We start from the raw sequence: 18,636 nt of genomic DNA, 5'->3' as shown, positions 1-18,636 counted from the left end.
CTCCAGATGCCCTATCCCCCTTTCCTCTGTATTCTCCCTCTCTCCAGATGCCCTATCCCCCCTTTCCTCTGTATTCTCCCTCTCTCCAGATGCCCTATCCCCCTTTCCTCTGTATTCTCCCTCTCTCCAGATGCCCTATCCCCCTTTCCTCTGTATTCTCCCTCTCTCCAGATGCCCTATCCCCCTTTCCTCTGTATTCTCCCTCTCTCCAGATGCCCTATCCCCCTTCCTCTGTATTCTCCCTCTCTCCAGATGCCCTATCCCCCTTTCCTCTGTATTCTCCCTCTCTCCAGATGCCCTATCCCTTTCCTCTGTATTCTCCCTCTCTCCAGATGCCCTATCCCCCTTTCCTCTGTATTCTCCCTCTCTCCAGATGCCCTATCCCCCCTTTCTCTGTATTCTCCCTCTCTCCAGATGCCCTATCCCCTTTCCTCTGTATTCTCCCTCTCTCCAGATGCCCTATCCCCCTTTCCCTTTCCTCTGTATTCTCCCTCTCTCCAGATGCCCTATCCCCTTTCCTCTGTATTCTCCCTCTCTCCAGATGCCCTATCCCCTTTCCTCTGTATTCTCCCTCTCTCCAGATGCCCTATCCCCCTTTCCTCTGTATTCTCCCTCTCTCCAGATGCCCTATCCCCTTTCCCTTCTCTGTATTCTCCCTCTCTCCAGATGCCCTATCCCCTTTCCTCTGTATTCTCCCTCTCTCCAGATGCCCTATCCCCTTTCCTCTGTATTCTCCCTCTCTCCAGATGCCCTATCCCCCCTTCCTCTGTATTCTCCCTCTCTCCAGATGCCCTATCCCCTTTCCTCTGTATTCTCCCTCTCTCCAGATGCCCTATCCCCCTTTCCTCTGTATTCTCCCTCTCTCCAGATGCCCTATCCCCCTTTCCTCTGTATTCTCCTCTCTCCAGATGCCCTATCCCCTTTTCCTCTGTATTCTCCCTCTCTCCAGATGCCCTATCCCCCTTTCCTCTGTATTCTCCCTCTCTCCAGATGCCCTATCCCCCTTTCCTCTGTATTCTCCCTCTCTCCAGATGCCCTATCCCCCTTTCCTCTGTATTCTCCCTCTCTCCAGATGCCCTATCCCCCTTTCCTCTGTATTCTCCCTCTCTCCAGATGCCCTATCCCCCTTTCCTCTGTATTCTCCCTCTCTCCAGATGCCCTATCCCCCTTTCCTCTGTATTCTCCCTCTCTCCAGATGCCCTATCCCCCTTTCCTCTGTATTCTCCCTCTCTCCAGATGCCCTATTCCCCTTTCCCTTTCCTCTGTATTCTCCCTCTCTCCAGATGCCCTATCCCCCTTTCCTCTGTATTCTCCCTCTCTCCAGATGCCCTATCCCCCTTTCCTCTGTATTCTCCCTCTCTCCAGATGCCCTATCCCCCCCTTTCCTCTGTATTCTCCCTCTCTCCAGATGCCCTATCCCCTTTCCTCTGTATTCTCCCTCTCTCCAGATGCCCTATCCCCCTTTCCTCTGTATTCTCCCTCTCTCCAGATGCCCTATCCCCTTTCCTCTGTATTCTCCCTCTCTCCAGATGCCCTATCCCCCTTTCCTCTGTATTCTCCCTCTCTCCAGATGCCCTATCCCCCTTTCCCTTTCCTCTGTATTCTCCCTCTCTCCAGATGCCCTATCCCCTTTCCTTTCCTCTGTATTCTCCTCTCTCCAGATGCCCTATCCCCTTTCCTCTGTATTCTCCCTCTCTCCAGATGCCCTATCCCCCTTTCCTCTGTATTCTCCCTCTCTCCAGATGCCCTATCCCCCTTTCCCTTTCCTCTGTATTCTCCCTCCCTCCAGATGCCCTATCCCCCTTTCCTCTGTATTCTCCCTCTCTCCAGATGCCCTATCCCCCTTTCCTCTGTATTCTCCTCTCTCCAGATGCCCTATCCCCTTTCCTCTGTATTCTCCCTCTCTCCAGATGCCCTATCCCCCTTTCCTCTGTATTCTCCCTCTCTCCAGATGCCCTATCCCCTTTCCTCTGTATTCTCCCTCTCTCCAGATGCCCTATCCCCTTTCCTTTCCTCTGTATTCTCCCTCTCTCCAGATGCCCTATCCCCTTTTCCTCTGTATTCTCCCTCTCTCCAGATGCCCTATCCCCCTTTCCTCTGTATTCTCCCTCTCTCCAGATGCCCTATCCCCTTTCCTCTGTATTCTCCCTCTCTCCAGATGCCCTATCCCCTTTCCTCTGTATTCTCCCTCTCTCCAGATGCCCTATCCCCCTTTCCTCTTTCCTCTGTATTCTCCCTCTCTCCAGATGCCCTATCCCCCTTTCCTCCTCTGTATTCTCCCTCTCTCCAGATGCCCTATCCCCTTTCCTCTGTATTCTCCCTCTCTCCAGATGCCCTATCCCCTTTCCTCTGTATTCTCCCTCTCCCAGATGCCTATCCCCTTTCCCTTTCCTCTGTATTCTCCCTCTCTCCAGATGCCCTATCCCCTTTCCTCTGTATTCTCCCTCTCTCCAGATGCCCTATCCCCCTTTCCTCTGTATTCTCCCTCTCTCCAGATGCCCTATCCCCTTTCCTCTGTATTCTCCCTCTCTCCAGATGCCCTATCCCCCTTTCCTCTGTATTCTCCCTCTCTCCAGATGCCCTATCCCCCTTTCCTCTGTATTCTCCCTCTCTCCAGATGCCCTATCCCCTTTTCCTCTGTATTCTCCCTCTCTCCAGATGCCCTATCCCCCTTTCCTCTGTATTCTCCCTCTCTCCAGATGCCCTATCCCCTTTCCTCTGTATTCTCCCTCTCTCCAGATGCCCTATCCCCCTTCCTCTGTATTCTCCCTCTCTCCAGATGCCCTATCCCCCTTTCCCTTTCCTCTGTATTCTCCCTCTCCCAGATGCCCTATCCCCCTTTCCTCTGTATTCTCTCTCTCCAGATGCCCTATCCCCCTTTCCTCTGTATTTCTCCTCTCTCCAGATGCCCTATCCCCCTTTCCTCTGTATTCTCCCTCTCTCCAGATGCCCTATCCCCCTTTCCTCTGTATTCTCCCTCTCTCCAGATGCCCTATCCCCTTTCCTCTGTATTCTCCCTCTCTCCAGATGCCCTATCCCCCTTTCCTCTGTATTCTCCCTCTCTCCAGATGCCCTATCCCCCTTTCCTCTGTATTCTCCCTCTCTCAGATGCCCTATCCCCCTTTCCTCTGTATTCTCCCTCTCTCCAGATGCCCTATCCCCTTTCCCTCTGTATTCTCCCTCTCTCCAGATGCCCTATCCCCCTTTCCTCTGTATTCTCCCTCTCTCCAGATGCCCTATCCCCCTTTCCTCTGTATTCTCCCTCTCTCCAGATGCCCTATCCCCCTTTCCTCTGTATTCTCCCTCTCTCCAGATGCCCTATCCCCCTTTCCTCTGTATTCTCCCTCTCTCCAGATGCCCTATCCCCCTTTCCTCTGTATTCTCCCTCTCTCCAGATGCCCTATCCCCTTTCCTCTGTATTCTCCTCTCTCCAGATGCCCTATCCCCTTTCCTCTGTATTCTCCCTCTCTCCAGATGCCCTATCCCCCTTTCCTCTGTATTCTCCCTCTCTCCAGATGCCCTATCCCCCCCCCCTGTATCCTCCCCCTCCCCGATGCCCCCCCCCTCCCCCTCCCCTCCCCCCTATCCCCCTTTCCCTTTCCTCTGTATTCTCCCTCCTCCAGATGCCCTATCCCCTTTCCTCTGTATTCTCCCTCTCTCCATGCCCTATCCCCCTTTCCTCTGTATTCTCCCTCTCTCCAGATGCCCTATCCCCCTTTCCTCTGTATTCTCCCTCTCTCCAGATGCCCTATCCCCTTCCTCTGTATTCCTCCCCCTCCCTCCAGATGCCCTATCCCCCTTTCCTCTGTATTCTCCCTCTCTCCAGATGCCCTATCCCCTTTCCTCTGTATTCTCCCTCTCTCCAGATGCCCTATCCCTTTCCCTTTCCTCTGTATTCTCCCTCTCTCCAGATGCCCTATCCCCCTTTCCTCTGTATTCTCCCTCTCTCCAGATGCCCTATCCCCCTTCCTCTGTATTCTCCCTCTCTCCAGATGCCCTATCCCTTTCCCTTTCCTCTGTATTCTCCTCTCTCCAGATGCCCTATCCCCCTTTCCTCTGTATTCTCCCTCTCTCCAGATGCCCTATCCCCCTTTCCTCTGTATTCTCCCTCTCTCCAGATGCCCTATCCCCTTTCCTCTGTATTCTCCCTCTCTCCAGATGCCCTATCCCCCTTTCCTCTGTATTCTCCCTCTCTCCAGATGCCCTATCCCCTTTCCTCTGTATTCTCCCTCTCTCCAGATGCCCTATCCCCCTTTCCTCTGTATTCTCCCTCTCTCCAGATGCCCTATCCCTTTCCTCTGTATTCTCCTCTCTCCAGATGCCCTATCCCCCTTTCCTCTGTATTCTCCCTCTCTCCAGATGCCCTATCCCCCTTTCCTCTGTATTCTCCCTCTCTCCAGATGCCCTATCCCTTTCCTCTGTATTCTCCCTCTCTCCAGATGCCCTATCCCCCTTTCCTCTGTATTCTCCCTCTCTCCAGATGCCCTATCCCCCTTTCCTCTGTATTCTCCCTCTCTCCAGATGCCCTATCCCCCTTTCCTCTGTATTCTCCCTCTCTCCAGATGCCCTATCCCTCTTTCCCTTTCCTCTGTATTCTTGCTCTCTCCAGATGCCCTATCCCCCTTTCCTCTGTATTCTCCCTCTCTCCAGATGCCCTATCCCCCTTTCCTCTGTATTCTCCCTCTCTCCAGATGCCCTATCCCCTTTCCTCTGTATTCTCCCTCTCTCCAGATGCCCTATCCCCTTTCCTCTGTATTCTCCCTCTCTCCAGATGCCCTATCCCCCTTTCCTCTGTATTCTCCCTCTCTCCAGATGCCCTATCCCTCTTTCCCTTTCCCTTTCCTCTGTATTCTCCCTCTCTCCAGATGCCCTATCCCCCTTTCCTCTGTATTCTCCCTCTCTCCAGATGCCCTATCCCCTTTTCCTCTGTATTCTCCCTCTCTCCAGATGCCCTATCCCCTTTCCTCTGTATTCTCCCTCTCTCCAGATGCCCTATCCCCCTTCCCCTTTCCTCTGTATTCTCCCTCTCTCCAGATGCCCTATCCCCCTTTCCTCTGTATTCTCCCTCTCTCCAGATGCCCTATCCCCCTTTCCTCTGTATTCTCCCTCTCTCCAGATGCCCTATCCCCTTTCCTCTGTATTCTCCCTCTCTCCAGATGCCCTATCCCTTTCCTTTCCTCTGTATTCTCCTCTCTCCAGATGCCCTATCCCCCTTTCCTCTGTATTCTCCTCTCTCCAGATGCCCTATCCCCCTTTCCTCTGTATTCTCCCTCTCTCCAGATGCCCTATCCCCCTTTCCTCTGTGTTTCTCCCTCTCTCCAGATGCCCTATCCCCCTTTCCTCTGTATTCTCCTCTCTCCAGATGCCCTATCCCCCCTTTCCTCTGTATTCTCCCTCTCTCCAGATGCCCTATCCCCCCTTTCCTCTGTATTCTCCCTCTCTCCAGATGCCCTATCCCCCTTTCCTCTGTATTCTCCCTCTCTCCAGATGCCCTATCCCCCCTTTCCTCTGTATTCTCCCTCTCTCCAGATGCCCTATCCCCCTTTCCTCTGTATTCTCCCTCTCTCCAGATGCCCTATCCCCTTTCCCTTTCCTCTGTATTCTCCCTCTCTCCAGATGCCCTATCCCCCTTTCCTCTGTATTCTCCCTCTCTCCAGATGCCCTATCCCCCTTTCCTCTGTATTCTCCCTCTCTCCAGATGCCCTATCCCCCTTCCTCTGTATTCTCCTCTCTCCAGATGCCCTATCCCCCTTTCCTCTGTATTCTCCTCTCTCTCCAGATGCCCTATCCCCTTTCCTCTGTATTCTCCCTCTCTCCAGATGCCCTATCCCCTTTCCTCCTGTATTCTCCCTCTCTCCAGATGCCCTATCCCCCTTTCCTCTGTATTCTCCCTCTCTCCAGATGCCCTATCCCCCTTTCCTCTGTATTCTCCCTCTCTCCAGATGCCCTATCCCCCTTTCCTCTATTCTCCCTCTCTCCAGATGCCCTATCCCCCTTTCCTCTGTATTCTCCCTCTCTCCAGATGCCCTATCCCCCTTTCCTCTGTATTCTCCTCTCTCCAGATGCCCTATCCCCCTTTCCTCTGTATTCTCCTCTCTCCAGATGCCCTATCCCCTTTCCTCTGTATTCTCCCTCTCTCCAGATGCCCTATCCCCCTTTCCTCTGTATTCTCTCCTCTCCAGATGCCCTATCCCCCTTTCCTCTGTATTCTCCCTCTCTCCAGATGCCCTATCCCCCTTTCCTCTGTATTCTCCTCTCTCTCCAGATGCCCTATCCCCCTTTCCTCTGTATTCTCCCTCTCTCCAGATGCCCTATCCCCCTTTCCTCTGTATTCTCCTCTCTCCAGATGCCCTATCCCCTTTCCTCTGTATTCTCCCTCTCTCCAGATGCCCTATCCCCCTTTCCTCTGTATTCTCCCTCTCTCCAGATGCCCTATCCCCCTTCCCCTGTATTCTCCCTCTCTCCAGATGCCCTATCCCCCTTTCCCTTTCGTCTGTATTCTCCCTCCCTCCAGATGCCCTATCCCCCTTTCCTCTGTATTCTCCCTCTCTCCATGCCCTATCCCCCTTTCCTCTGTATTCTCCCTCTCTCCAGATGCCCTATCCCCCTTTCCTCTGTATTCTCCCTCTCTCCAGATGCCCTATCCCCCTTTCCTCTGTATTCTCCCTCTCTCCAGATGCCCTATCCCCCTTTCCTCTGTATTCTCCCTCTCTCCAGATGCCCTATCCCCCTTTCCTCTGTATGCTCCCTCTCTCCAGATGCCCTATACCCTTTCCCTTTCCTCTGTATTCTCCCTCTCCCAGATGCCCTATCCCCTTTCCTCTGTATTCTCCCTCTCTCCAGATGCCCTATCCCCCTTTCCTCTGTATTCTCCCTCTCTCCAGATGCCCTATCCCCCTTTCCTCTGTATTCTCCCTCTCTCCAGATGCCCTATCCCCCCTTCCTCTGTATTCTCCCTCTCTCCAGATGCCCTATCCCCCTTTCCTCTGTATTCTCCCTCTCTCCAGATGCCCTATCCCCCTTTCCTCTGTATTCTCCCTCTCTCCAGATGCCCTATCCCCCTTTCCCTTTCGTCTGTATTCTCCCTCCCTCCAGATGCCCTATCCCCCTTTCCTCTGTATTCTCCCTCTCTCCAGATGCCCTATCCCCCCTTTCCTCTGTATTCTCCCTCTCCCAGATGCCCTATCCCTTTCCTCTGTATTCTCCCTCTCTCCAGATGCCCTATCCCCCTTTCCTCTGTATTCTCCCTCTCTCCAGATGCCCTATCCCCCTTTCCTCTGTATTCTCCCTCTCTCCAGATGCCCTATCCCCTTTCCTCTGTATTCTCCCTCTCTCCAGATGCCCTATCCCTTTCCCTTTCCTCTGTATTCTCCCTCTCTCCAGATGCCCTATCCCCCTTTTCCTCTGGTATTCTCCCTCTCTCCAGATGCCCATACCACCTTCTTCCTCTGTATTCTCCCTCTCTCCAATGATGCCCTATCCCCCTTTCCTCTGTATTCTCCCTCTCTCCAGAGTTGCCCTATCCCCCTTTCCTCTGATTCCCCTCTCTCCCCTTCCCTTTCCTCTGTATTCTCCCTCTTCCTGGCTATTCTATTCCCCACCTTTCCCCCTGAACCTCTATCTACCTCACCATCTATCTATTTCTCTCTCACTCTCACTCTCACACACTAGGTAGCAGTGATGGTCTATAGACATAGATGGAACCTTTCTCTCCTGCCGTGTCCCTCTGGTGGGCTGTAAAATGTATTTTCTCCAATCAATCACCTCTCTGTTTCCCCCTCTCTTATTCTCACCCCACTTCTCTTTCCTTTCTCTTCCCTTCCCTCTCGTACTTTGTCACTAATCACTTTCCACTTTCACTCATTTGTGTTATTTTCCACCTAGTACCTCAGTCTAATGTGATGTTCCTATTATAAGGAGGTAGTACATGGTCATAACAAGGCTAACAATGCATTATAACTGCAGGGTTTAGTGTTAAGATCAGGTGGGCATTCACACTTCAGAAAACAAAGGAAAGGAGGGGTGCTCAACAACAATGGCAAAAATCATGAACTGCTTACCCAGAAAAACTTCCAAAAGGACTAATTCGAGGTAACAAGAAGTTGGAGCACAGTTAAAACACGGAATATGTTTATTGCCACTGCATCAAAGCTGACCATGGCTCACCTTCCTCCCTGTGTGCTTTGTAGCCATAGAAAATGGTTTAAATTGGGTCAAACGTTGCGGGTATCCTTAAGTTGGGTGAATTTTGGCCCATTCCTCCTGACAGAGCTGGTGTAACTGAGCCCCCCCCCCCCTCTCTTCCCTCCCTCTCCCCCCTCCCCATCCAGGTCCACAGTAATAACCGTCACACCCAGGGTGTGAGGGTCTTCAGTAAGGTAGATTGTCAGTTTAAACCTGGCGTCTTACTCCCCTGGTCCTCGCCCCCCCTCTCCCTGGCTGTACCTCTAGAGGACCTGAAGGACCCCTCCTCACGCCCCATCTCCCTTCCCCTGGGGGGTCGCCCCGCCCAGATCTTACGCTGCCAGTTTGCCTTCGCAGACCGATGGATGCTCATCTCTGAGATCTCCTTCTACTCCGGTACGTTCAGGGTATTGCTCTCTTTCACTGCCTTTCATTCTCACTCCTCTTCTCTCCTTTTCTCATTATCTCTGTCATTTTAACGTTATCTCTCTGATTCTCAGTCTCTCTCTCCCCTTCTACTCTGTGGGATTCATGGTTCTCTGATTGTCTTAGGAAGTTGATCATCCTATTCTTGTTTATCCCCATCTCTCTCTCAGAGCCGTACGGGGAGGGTGTCGACCCCATGGACACGGGCTCTGCTCTTCCTGCTCCTCCGGTCTCCTCCGCTACTCCTCGTCCTCCTGTCTTCCCCTCTCCGTCAGCCCCGCCCTCAACCACAACTCCTCCAACTTCACTAGTGTTCCCTCAGGTGAGTCGCCGCTCTTTCACCACTTGTACCTCTACCTCTCATCCCCCTCTATTCCATTCATCCCCCTTTCGTCCCACTCTCCTCTCATCCCTAATCCTTTCCCCTTCCTTCCCACCTTCCCCCCTCCTCCATTCCCATTCCATTCCCCTCTCTCCTCTCCCCTTTCTCCTCCTCTTCTCCCTCTTGCCCCTCGGCCCACCCGTTGTGATGAGTGTGGGCATGCAGTGTTCTAAGTCGTGTGTTTAAAGCATTTCCAGAAACATGCAATGACAAAAAAGACAGGGTATAAGAAGTAACCACACCATAGAAAGACAGGGTATAAGAAGTAACCACACCATAGAAAGACAGGGTATAAGAAGTAACCACACCATAGAAAGACAGGGTATAAGAAGTAACCACACCATAGAAAGACAGGGTATAAGAAGTAACCACACCATAGAAAGACAGGGTATAAGAAGTAACCACACCATAGAAAGACAGGGTATAAGAAGTAACCACACCATAGAAAGACAGGGTATAAGAAGTAACCACACCATAGAAAGACAGGGTATAAGAAGTAACCACACCATAGAAAGACAGGGTATAAAAGTAACCACACCATAGAAAGACAGGGTATAAGAAGTAACCACACCATAGAAAGACAGGGTATAAGAAGTAACCACACCATAGAAAGACAGGGTATAAGAAGTAACCACACCATAGAAAGACAGGGTATAAGAAGTAACCACACCATAGAAAGACAGGGTATAAGAAGTAACCACACCATAGAAGACAGGGCATAAGAAGTAACCACACCAGTGCTGGATATCAATGTAGAAAGGAGCCATGTGTGAGCCGCCTCCTCCTCTGTCCATCATGCTGTGTTAAAGCCGCTGGCCTCAGTCCAACCTCACACAACCGCCGTCTACACTGCAGCTTTGTCTGGCAACATGGTCGTCTACACTGCAGCTTTGTCTGGCAACATGGTCGTCTACACTGCAGCGTTGTCTGGCAACATGGTCGTCTACACTGCAGCTTTGTCTGGCAACATGGTCGTCTACACTGCAGCTTTGTCTGGCAACATGGTCGTCTACACTGCAGCTTTGTCTGGCAACATGGTCGTCTACACTGCAGCGTTGTCTGGCAACGTGGCCGTCTACACTGCAGCTTTGTCTGGCAACATGGCCGTCTACACTGCAGCTTTGTCTGGCAACGTGGTCGTCTACACTGCAGCTTTGTCGGGCAACGTGGTCGTCTACACTGCAGCTTTGTCTGGCAACGTGGTCGTCTACACTGCAGCTTTGTCGGGCAACGTGGTCGTCTACACTGCAGCTTTGTCTGGCAACGTGGTCGTCTACACTGCAGCTTTGTCGGGCAACGTGGTCGTCTACACTGCAGCTTTGTCGGGCAACGTGGTCGTCTACACTGCAGCTTTGTCGGGCAACGTGGTCGTCTACACTGCAGCTTTGTCTGGCAACGTGGTCGTCTACACTGCAGCTTTGTCTGGCAACGTGGTCGTCTACACTGCAGCGTTGTCTGGCAACGTGGCCGTCTACACTGCAGCGTTGTCTGGCAACGTGGTCGTCTACACTGCAGCGTTGTCTGGCAACGTGGTCGTCTACACTGCAGCGTTGTCTGGCAACGTGGACGTCTACACTGCAGCGTTGTCTGGCAACGTGGTCGTCTACACTGCAGCGTTGTCTGGCAACGTGGTCGTCTACACTGCAGCGTTGTCTGGCAACGTGGTCGTCTACACTGCAGCGTTGTCTGGCAACGTGGTCGTCTACACTGCAGCGTTGTCTGGCAACGTGGCCGTCTACACTGCAGCGTTGTCTGGCAACGTGGCCGTCTACACTGCAGCGTTGTCTGGCAACGTGGCCGTCTACACTGCAGCGTTGTCTGGCAACATGGCCGTCTACACTGCAGCGTTGTCTGGCAACATGGCCGTCTACAGAATAATCATCTTTATTGTCCACGTGGAGTTGGACATCTCATATGCTACATATCATCACTCTCATGCTTTTCAGTACCTTGAGAGGAACTCTCTCTTCTCCTCTGTCTTATCACTCCTTCCATCCCTCGTTCCTCCAGAACCCCCCACCACCAACCCCATGATGGACAGCACGGGTAACAGCACACTGTCAGGTGAGAGAGAGAGAGAGAGAGGGAGGGGGGGTGTAAAGAGGGAAAGGACATTTGCCCTGATAACTGGTCTGTTTAACACAGCTTAGAGCTGTCCTGAGACCACGAGGGGTTCAGAAGGAGGGATGAAGGGCAGGGGGGAAGGATGAAGCGGTGGAGTTAATGTTTTGACTCTGGGCTAAAGAGTGTAACACACTTAACACAGCATGTTGCTTTGTGGTACCTCATCATATTCGCATACAACAACACCACTGCTTCCTTCCTGTGATCTCCCTAACTGCATGTTGACTGTGGAACTAAGGAACACCAGACAATTCCAGGCCTTTTAGAGGGCGGCAGTGGGTTCCACTGTGGTGGGTGTGTAGTGCTATGTCCGTCTTAACGGCTATGGTTCTGTGGCTTTGGATGGGTTTGTTTGAGTATATGCGCATGCCGAGAGAGAGATCTCACTTTACAACACTGTTTTGCATGTTTGAGCTGAACTCATAAACTGTGTGCATTCTATTTCCTATATAATCAGAGCTGCTGCTCTCATGCAAGGTCATCTGGAACAGAAAACACAGCTAAAACATTCTGTCCCCAAGACCTGAGGCTTTCACAGACCTCCCCGGCATGAGCACACACACACACACACACCAGACAGTCAGTGAGCTTGATTAAAGTATTTGAGTGTGACAGACAGACGCGTTCTCAGCAGCTCCCTCTCTGCCTATACAGACCGTGCTAATACACAGACTGCAAAGCACATTAACACTTACACATTTACTGATGAAATACGTACTCTCTCACGTACCACATACAGCTCTGGAAAAAATTGAGAGCACTGCAAAAGTATCTGTTTCTCTGGTTTGACTATTTATAGGTCTGTGTTTGGGTAACATGAACATTTTAGTTTTATTCTATAAACTACTGACAACATTTCTTCCAAATTCCAAATAAAAATATAGTAATTTCGAGCATTTATTTGCAGTGTCTCACACCCACTGTGAAATGTGGTGGAGGATTGGTGATGATCTGGGGGTTCTTCAGCACCTTTGTGAAGGACGCATGAATCAAGCCACGTACAAAGTTGCCCTGGAAGAAAACTAGCTTCCTTCTGCTCTGACAATGTTCCCAAACTCTGAGGATTGGTCTTTCCAGCAGGGCAATGCTCCATGTCACACAGCCAGGTCAATCAAGGTGTGGATGGAGGACCACCAGATCAAGACCCTGTCATGGACAGCCCAATCTCCAGACCTGAACCCCATTGAAAAACACTGTATCTTTTTTGTTATTTTGACCAGTTTCCATTTTCTGCAAATAAATGCTCTAAATGACAACATTTTTATTTGGAATTTGGGAGAAATGTTGTCAGTAGTTTATAGAATAAAACTAAAATGTTCATGTTACCCAAACACAGACCTATAAACAGGTCATTTTGCAGTACTCTCTTAATGTTTTCCACAGCTGTATACTGTCGCAAACACACACATGCACTTCATTACATTTATGTTCTTCTCAGGGGCCGACTTCGATGCTGTGACCCCAGGGGCGGGCCTTCCTGTCGCCAAGGATGACAGCAGCAACACAGCCATCCTGATTGGCTGCCTGGTGGGCATCATCCTGCTGCTATTGACTGTGATCGCTGTCATTCTGTGGAGGCAATACTGGAAGAAGATACTGGGCAAGGTGATGGAGGAAGGCTTTCAGCATGACTTTCAAAATGGCTACCACTCTCTGTCTCACGTATCTTTACATTCTTACTTAATGTGCGTGTTGGCCTTTCAGGTTCAAATAAGTCTGTCCAGTAACGTGTGAGAATGTGTGTGTTGCGTGTGTGTGTGTTTTGCTAACCCTCTCCTTGTCCTCTCCAGGCCCAGGGCAGTCTGTCCAGTGACGAGTTGCGTGTCCATCTATCCGTCCCCTCGGACAACGTGGTGATCAACAACACACACAGCTACTCCAGCCGCTACCAGCGTATACACACTTTCCCTGACGACAGGGAGCGCTGCGACGGAGAGGGAGAGTACCAGGAGCCCAGCGCACTGCTCCGACCACTAGGACAAGACGGCACCGGACGAGACAGCACCGGTAAGACATGGTTGCAGTAAGACCGCAAACACACTGAGAGAGTGTCAGTTTGACACATAGTTAGAGAGAAGACACAGACAGTCAGACACACACAGACAGGCAGACACACACAGACAGGCAGACAGATATGCAGACAGATATGCAAACAGATATGCAGACAGACAGACAGACAGACAGACAAATACATGAACCGGTACTGGAGAATGTGCTGTATTATTGCAAGAAAGAAAATCAAATCTAGCAACTGTTATATCAATTAGCCAGTTGATTTGGCTAGAAAAAGAGAACGTGGTAAACACACAAAGGAGATGTGGTACAGTAAACACACAAAGGAGATGTGGTACAGTAAACACAAAGGAGATGTGGTACAGTAAACACACAAAGGAGATGTGGTACAGTAAACACAAAGGAGACGTGGTACAGTAAACACACAAAGGAGATGTGGTACAGTAAACACACAAAGGAGACGTGGTACAGTAAACACACAAAGGAGATGTGGTACAGTAAACACACAAAGGAGATGTGGTACAGTAAACACACAAAGGAGACGTGGTACAGTAAACACAAAGGAGACGTGGTACAGTAAACACACAAAGGAGATGTGGTACAGTAAACACACAAAGGAGATGTGGTACAGTAAACACACAAAGGAGATGTGGTACAGTAAACACACAAAGGAGATGTGGTACAGTAAACACACAAAGGAGATGTGGTACAGTAAACACACAAAGGAGACGTGGTACAGTAAACACACAAAGGAGACGTGGTACAGTACAGTAAACGCACAAAGGAGATGTGGTACAGTACAGTAAACGCACAAAGGAGATGTGGTACAGTACAGTAAACGCACAAAGGAGATGTGGTACAGTACAGTAAACACACAAAGGAGATGTGGTACAGTAAACACACAAAGGAGACGTGGTACAGTAAACACAAAGGAGACGTGGTACAGTAAACACACAAAGGAGATGTGGTACAGTAAACACACAAAGGAGATGTGGTACAGTAAACACACAAAGGAGATGTGGTACAGTAAACACACAAAGGAGATGTGGTACAGTAAACACACAAAGGAGATGTGGTACAGTAAACACACAAAGGAGACGTGGTACAGTAAACACACAAAGGAGACGTGGTACAGTACAGTAAACGCACAAAGGAGATGTGGTACAGTACAGTAAACGCACAAAGGAGATGTGGTACAGTACAGTAAACGCACAAAGGAGATGTGGTACAGTACAGTAAACACACAAAGGAGATGTGGTACAGTACAGTAAACACACAAAGGAGATGTGGTACAGTACAGTAAACGCACAAAGGAGATGTGGTACAGTACAGTAAACGCACAAAGGAGATGTGGTACAGTACAGTAAACGCACAAAGGAGATGTGGTACAGTACAGTAAACACACAAAGGAGATGTGGTACACTACAGTAAACACACAAAGGAGATGTGGTACACTACAGTAAACACACAAAGGAGATGTGGTACAGTACAGTAAACACACAAAGGAGATGTGGTACAGTACAGTAAACACACAAAGGAGATGTGGTACAGTACAGTAAACACACAAAGGAGATGTGGTACAGTACAGTAAACACACAAAGGAGATGTGGTACAGTAAACACACAAAGGAGATGTGGTACAGTAAACACACAAAGGAGATGTGGTACAGTACAGTAAACACACAAAGGAGATGTGGTACAGTACAGTAAACACACAAAGGAGATGTGGTACAGTACAGTAAACACACACAGGAGATGTGGTACAGTACAGTAAACGCACAAAGGAGATGTGGTACAGTACAGTAAACACACAAAGGAGATGTGGTACAGTACAGTAAACACACAAAGGAGATGTGGTACAGTACAGTAAACACACAAAGGAGATGTGGTACAGTACAGTAAACACACAAAGGAGATGTGGTACAGTACAGTAAACACACAAAGGAGATGTGGTACAGTACAGTAAACACACAAAGGAGATGTGGTACAGTACAGTAAACACACAAAGGAGATGTGGTACAGTACAGTAAACACACAAAGGAGATGTGGTACAGTACAGTAAACACACAAAGGAGATGTGGTACAGTACAGTAAACACACAAAGGAGATGTGGTACAGTACAGTAAACACACAACAGATCAAACACTAAAACTAAACATGACACCATCAGATCCTGCTGATAGACACAGACAGGCAAATAGGGGACACACACCCACATACCCACACACACACACACCCACACAGGGCATAAGAGACCTATTGTTGACTGATGGGAAGGAAAGAGGAAGAGAGAGAGAGAGCATTCCTAGTTGCTCCGCGCTGCAGGCGGCCGCTATGCTGTCTTTACTATCCACTGTGTCAGATTTGAACGGTGTCACTTTATACAGAAGAATAACAATATCACAGGAACATTATTATGCTGAATAACAGAAATATTATCCTCCCACGTGTACATTATACCCCTGTGGGTGTTACATTTGTTCATTGTCTGAGTTGTGTTAACCTTGCCTGGTCTTTGCTCTGCTGACCTGTTATGTTCTCCCCAACTTAATGCATCCCTCCCCTTGTATCGTCACTGGTATGCTGTGTTTCGCTAACTTGTGTTGCGTTGTGTTTTGTTGTTTGCCTCGTTGTGTATATCGCATGTTTGTCTTATTTTGTGTTGTGTGCCTTTGTGTGTGTGTGCTCGATGTGTGTCCCCCCAGCCTTGCTGTTAAACAACCCAGCCTATGACCTCCTCCTGTCAGATCAGAGGCAGCATGGCTCAGGCTCCTCGTGGCCCCTAACCGTCCCTATGGCCCGGGCCAGCTCCTCTCACCCTCAGGAGAAGAGCCTCAATAATGGGGCCCAGGGTAAGAGCCACTGACTGGTGGGAAATACCAGGATTCACCCTCTTCCTGGAGCTCCATGGAGCTGGAATCATACTGTCTAGAATAACAGAGTGACATCAGGGCTCTGGGCATGTGTTTGATTATGAACCGTTTGTCTGGCACTCGCTCACTGCATCAATTCACTCCATTTTGTGTAGTGCTTTAAGCATAATAAAGTAATTTGCCTCAAAATGCTTGTGACAAAGGCCTGAGCAAGCCTCTCTCAACTCTTCCATCCCTCTCTCCACGCCTCTCTCCACGCCTCGCTCCACGCCTCTCTCTACGCCTCTATCCCTCCATTCGCAACTTCTTCCCTCCTCCCCCTCCCTCCAGGCTGTGGTATGGACTTGGAGAAGGGCTTGCCCCCCACCCAGGAGGAGCCTCCCCCGTACCCCGATGCCCCTCCCTACCCGGCCCTGTCTCCCCCCTTCCCCGCCAGCGTGCCCCACTATGCAGAGGCGGACATTGTTAGCCTGCAGGGCGTCAGGTAGGAGGGTTAAATCACCATTACAAACCCACCTTTTTAACTTGGACTTGAATCAGTGAATTTTCTTTGTTTTTATGTTCTTTTATTCATCTCCTTTATTGCCTTTTTCGTGTTTCTACCCTAAAGTGTGTTGTGATTTTAAATGCACTTTCAATACACTTAGCTGTGATTTGTCTTGTCAGTGGTAACAACACGTATGCAGTGCCAGCCCTGACCTCCCCCAGCCCCACTGCAGCAGACTGCACCCCCCTGCCTGAACTGCCCCGACACTGTCTGGTTTTCAAGGAGAAACTGGGAGAAGGACAGTTTGGAGAGGTGTGTGTGTGTGTGTGTGTGTGTGTGTGTGTGTGTGTGTGTGCGCGCTTGTTTGTATGTGTAGATGTGTTTAACTAGACTGAGTATGTGTGCGTGTGTATGTGCAAGTGTGTGTTAGCAAGTGCTCTAACGTTCACTACATTTTTTAGTCTGAGACTGGCATCATTGAAGTCATTTGTGGGGATGCGGGGTGGTTTTCTGATCATGTGAGACAGTGGCTATACTTGGATTTTTAGTTGTGGTTGTTGGTTGTCTGAAGGTATCTTTTTCTGTTGGTTCCTTCCTCAGGTGCACCTGTGTGAGATAGAGAGCCCTCAGGAACTGCCTAACCTGGAGTTCCCTTTCAACGTGAGGAAAGGCCGCCCTCTGCTGGTGGCTGTTAAGATACTGCGTCCTGACGCCTCCAAGAACGCCAGGTCTGTCTCAGGATAGTTAATCTAAATCATTTAGCGAACAATTACCATTTTTAGACCTATTAAGAATATCTCATTTTGGTCCTAAAGTTTAGTTTTTCTTTCTCAGTCTCTCTCACTCCATCTCTTCTCTTTTTAGCTTTTTCTCATTTCAATTGTTGATCTCTCTCTCCTCCACCCCACCCCTCGCTCCTCTCTCTCTCCCTCCCTCCTAGGAATGACTTCCTAAAGGAGGGGAAGATTCTGTCTCGTCTGAAGGACCCCAACATCATCCGTCTGTTGGGAGTGTGTGTGAGCAGCGACCCTCTCTGTATGGTCACAGAGTACATGGAGAGTGGAGACCTCAACCAGTACCTCTCACACAGAGTCCTGCTGGACAAGACCGGACCCACACACAACACCCCCACCATCAGGTAATACGCACACATAGTACACACACACACAGACGCACATAGTATACACACACATAGTACACACACACACAGTCACACACACATTTTCACAAAGACAGATGCATATATACACAAACACCTTTCCACCTGCATCTGAAATATTGTATTTCTGCCTCTTATCTCCTCTATTCTTCTTCCACCACACATCCCTCCCTCTCAGTTACCCTGCTCTGATCGCCATGGCCAGTCAGATAGCTTCAGGGATGAAGTTTCTGTCGTCTCTGAACTTTGTGCACCGTGACCTGGCCACAAGAAACTGCCTTGTGGGGGGTGAGAAGGGCGAGAGCGGGGGCGACCGGGGCGGGGAGCGACCCATCAAGATCGCCGACTTTGGGATGAGCAGAAACCTGTATGCTGGAGACTACTACCGCATCCAGGGGCGGGCCGTGCTGCCTATACGATGGATGGCCTGGGAGTGTATACTGATGGTGAGAGGACACACAGGGAGAGAGAGGGGCGAGGAAGGAGAGAGAGGGGCGGGCCATGCTGCCTATATGATGGATGGCCTGGGAGTGTATACTGATGGTGAGAGGACACACAGGGAGAGAGAGGGGCGAGGAGGGAGAGAGAGGGGCGAGGAAGGAGAGAGAGGGGCGAGGAAGGAGAGAGAGGGGCGAGGAAGGAGAGAGAGGGGCGAGGAAGGAGAGAGAGGCATAAAGAAAACAAGAGGGAAGATATGAGGCCATTACAAAAGAAAGAAACAAAATGGTGGGACAAGTAGTAAGTTAGTTGTGGTAAATAAGTAACTAACCAGTAAATAACAGGTAGTGTGTGTCTCTGCAGGGGAAGTTCACCACAGCCAGTGACGTGTGGGCGTTTGGTGTGACTCTGTGGGAGATGCTGAGTGTGTGTCAGGAGCAACCTTACTCCAACCTGACTGATGAACAGGTCATAGACAACGCCGGAGAGTTCTTCAGGGACCACGGAAGACAGGTACACACACTCATACACAGGCTCATACAGTACAGTAG

At 50.1% G+C, this 18,636-nt stretch overlaps 1 protein-coding gene across 1 annotated transcript in view; it reads left to right on the top strand.

Moving 5' to 3' along the window:
* The window catches only part of LOC109901691 (epithelial discoidin domain-containing receptor 1-like), a 94,041-nt gene that overhangs the window by 69,783 nt on the left and 5,622 nt on the right, over positions 1-18,636 (top strand). Inside the window, exons 9-20 of the mRNA XM_031838097.1 lie at positions 8,331-8,580; positions 8,781-8,932; positions 9,802-11,056; positions 12,555-12,721; positions 12,907-13,123; positions 15,834-15,980; positions 16,332-16,485; positions 16,668-16,800; positions 17,089-17,216; positions 17,429-17,626; positions 17,826-18,093; positions 18,449-18,598. Of these exons, the coding sequence (XP_031693957.1) occupies positions 8,331-8,580; positions 8,781-8,932; positions 9,802-11,056; positions 12,555-12,721; positions 12,907-13,123; positions 15,834-15,980; positions 16,332-16,485; positions 16,668-16,800; positions 17,089-17,216; positions 17,429-17,626; positions 17,826-18,093; positions 18,449-18,598 (3,219 nt within the window). The remainder of the gene's footprint in view (positions 1-8,330; positions 8,581-8,780; positions 8,933-9,801; positions 11,057-12,554; positions 12,722-12,906; positions 13,124-15,833; positions 15,981-16,331; positions 16,486-16,667; positions 16,801-17,088; positions 17,217-17,428; positions 17,627-17,825; positions 18,094-18,448; positions 18,599-18,636) is intronic.

This window comes from Oncorhynchus kisutch, linkage group LG13 (genome assembly GCF_002021735.2).
Source record: "Oncorhynchus kisutch isolate 150728-3 linkage group LG13, Okis_V2, whole genome shotgun sequence".
Lineage (NCBI taxonomy): Eukaryota > Metazoa > Chordata > Actinopteri > Salmoniformes > Salmonidae > Oncorhynchus > Oncorhynchus kisutch.
The sequence above is the reverse complement of the archived record's forward strand: the minus strand, read 5'-3'. Positions and strand labels throughout refer to the sequence as shown.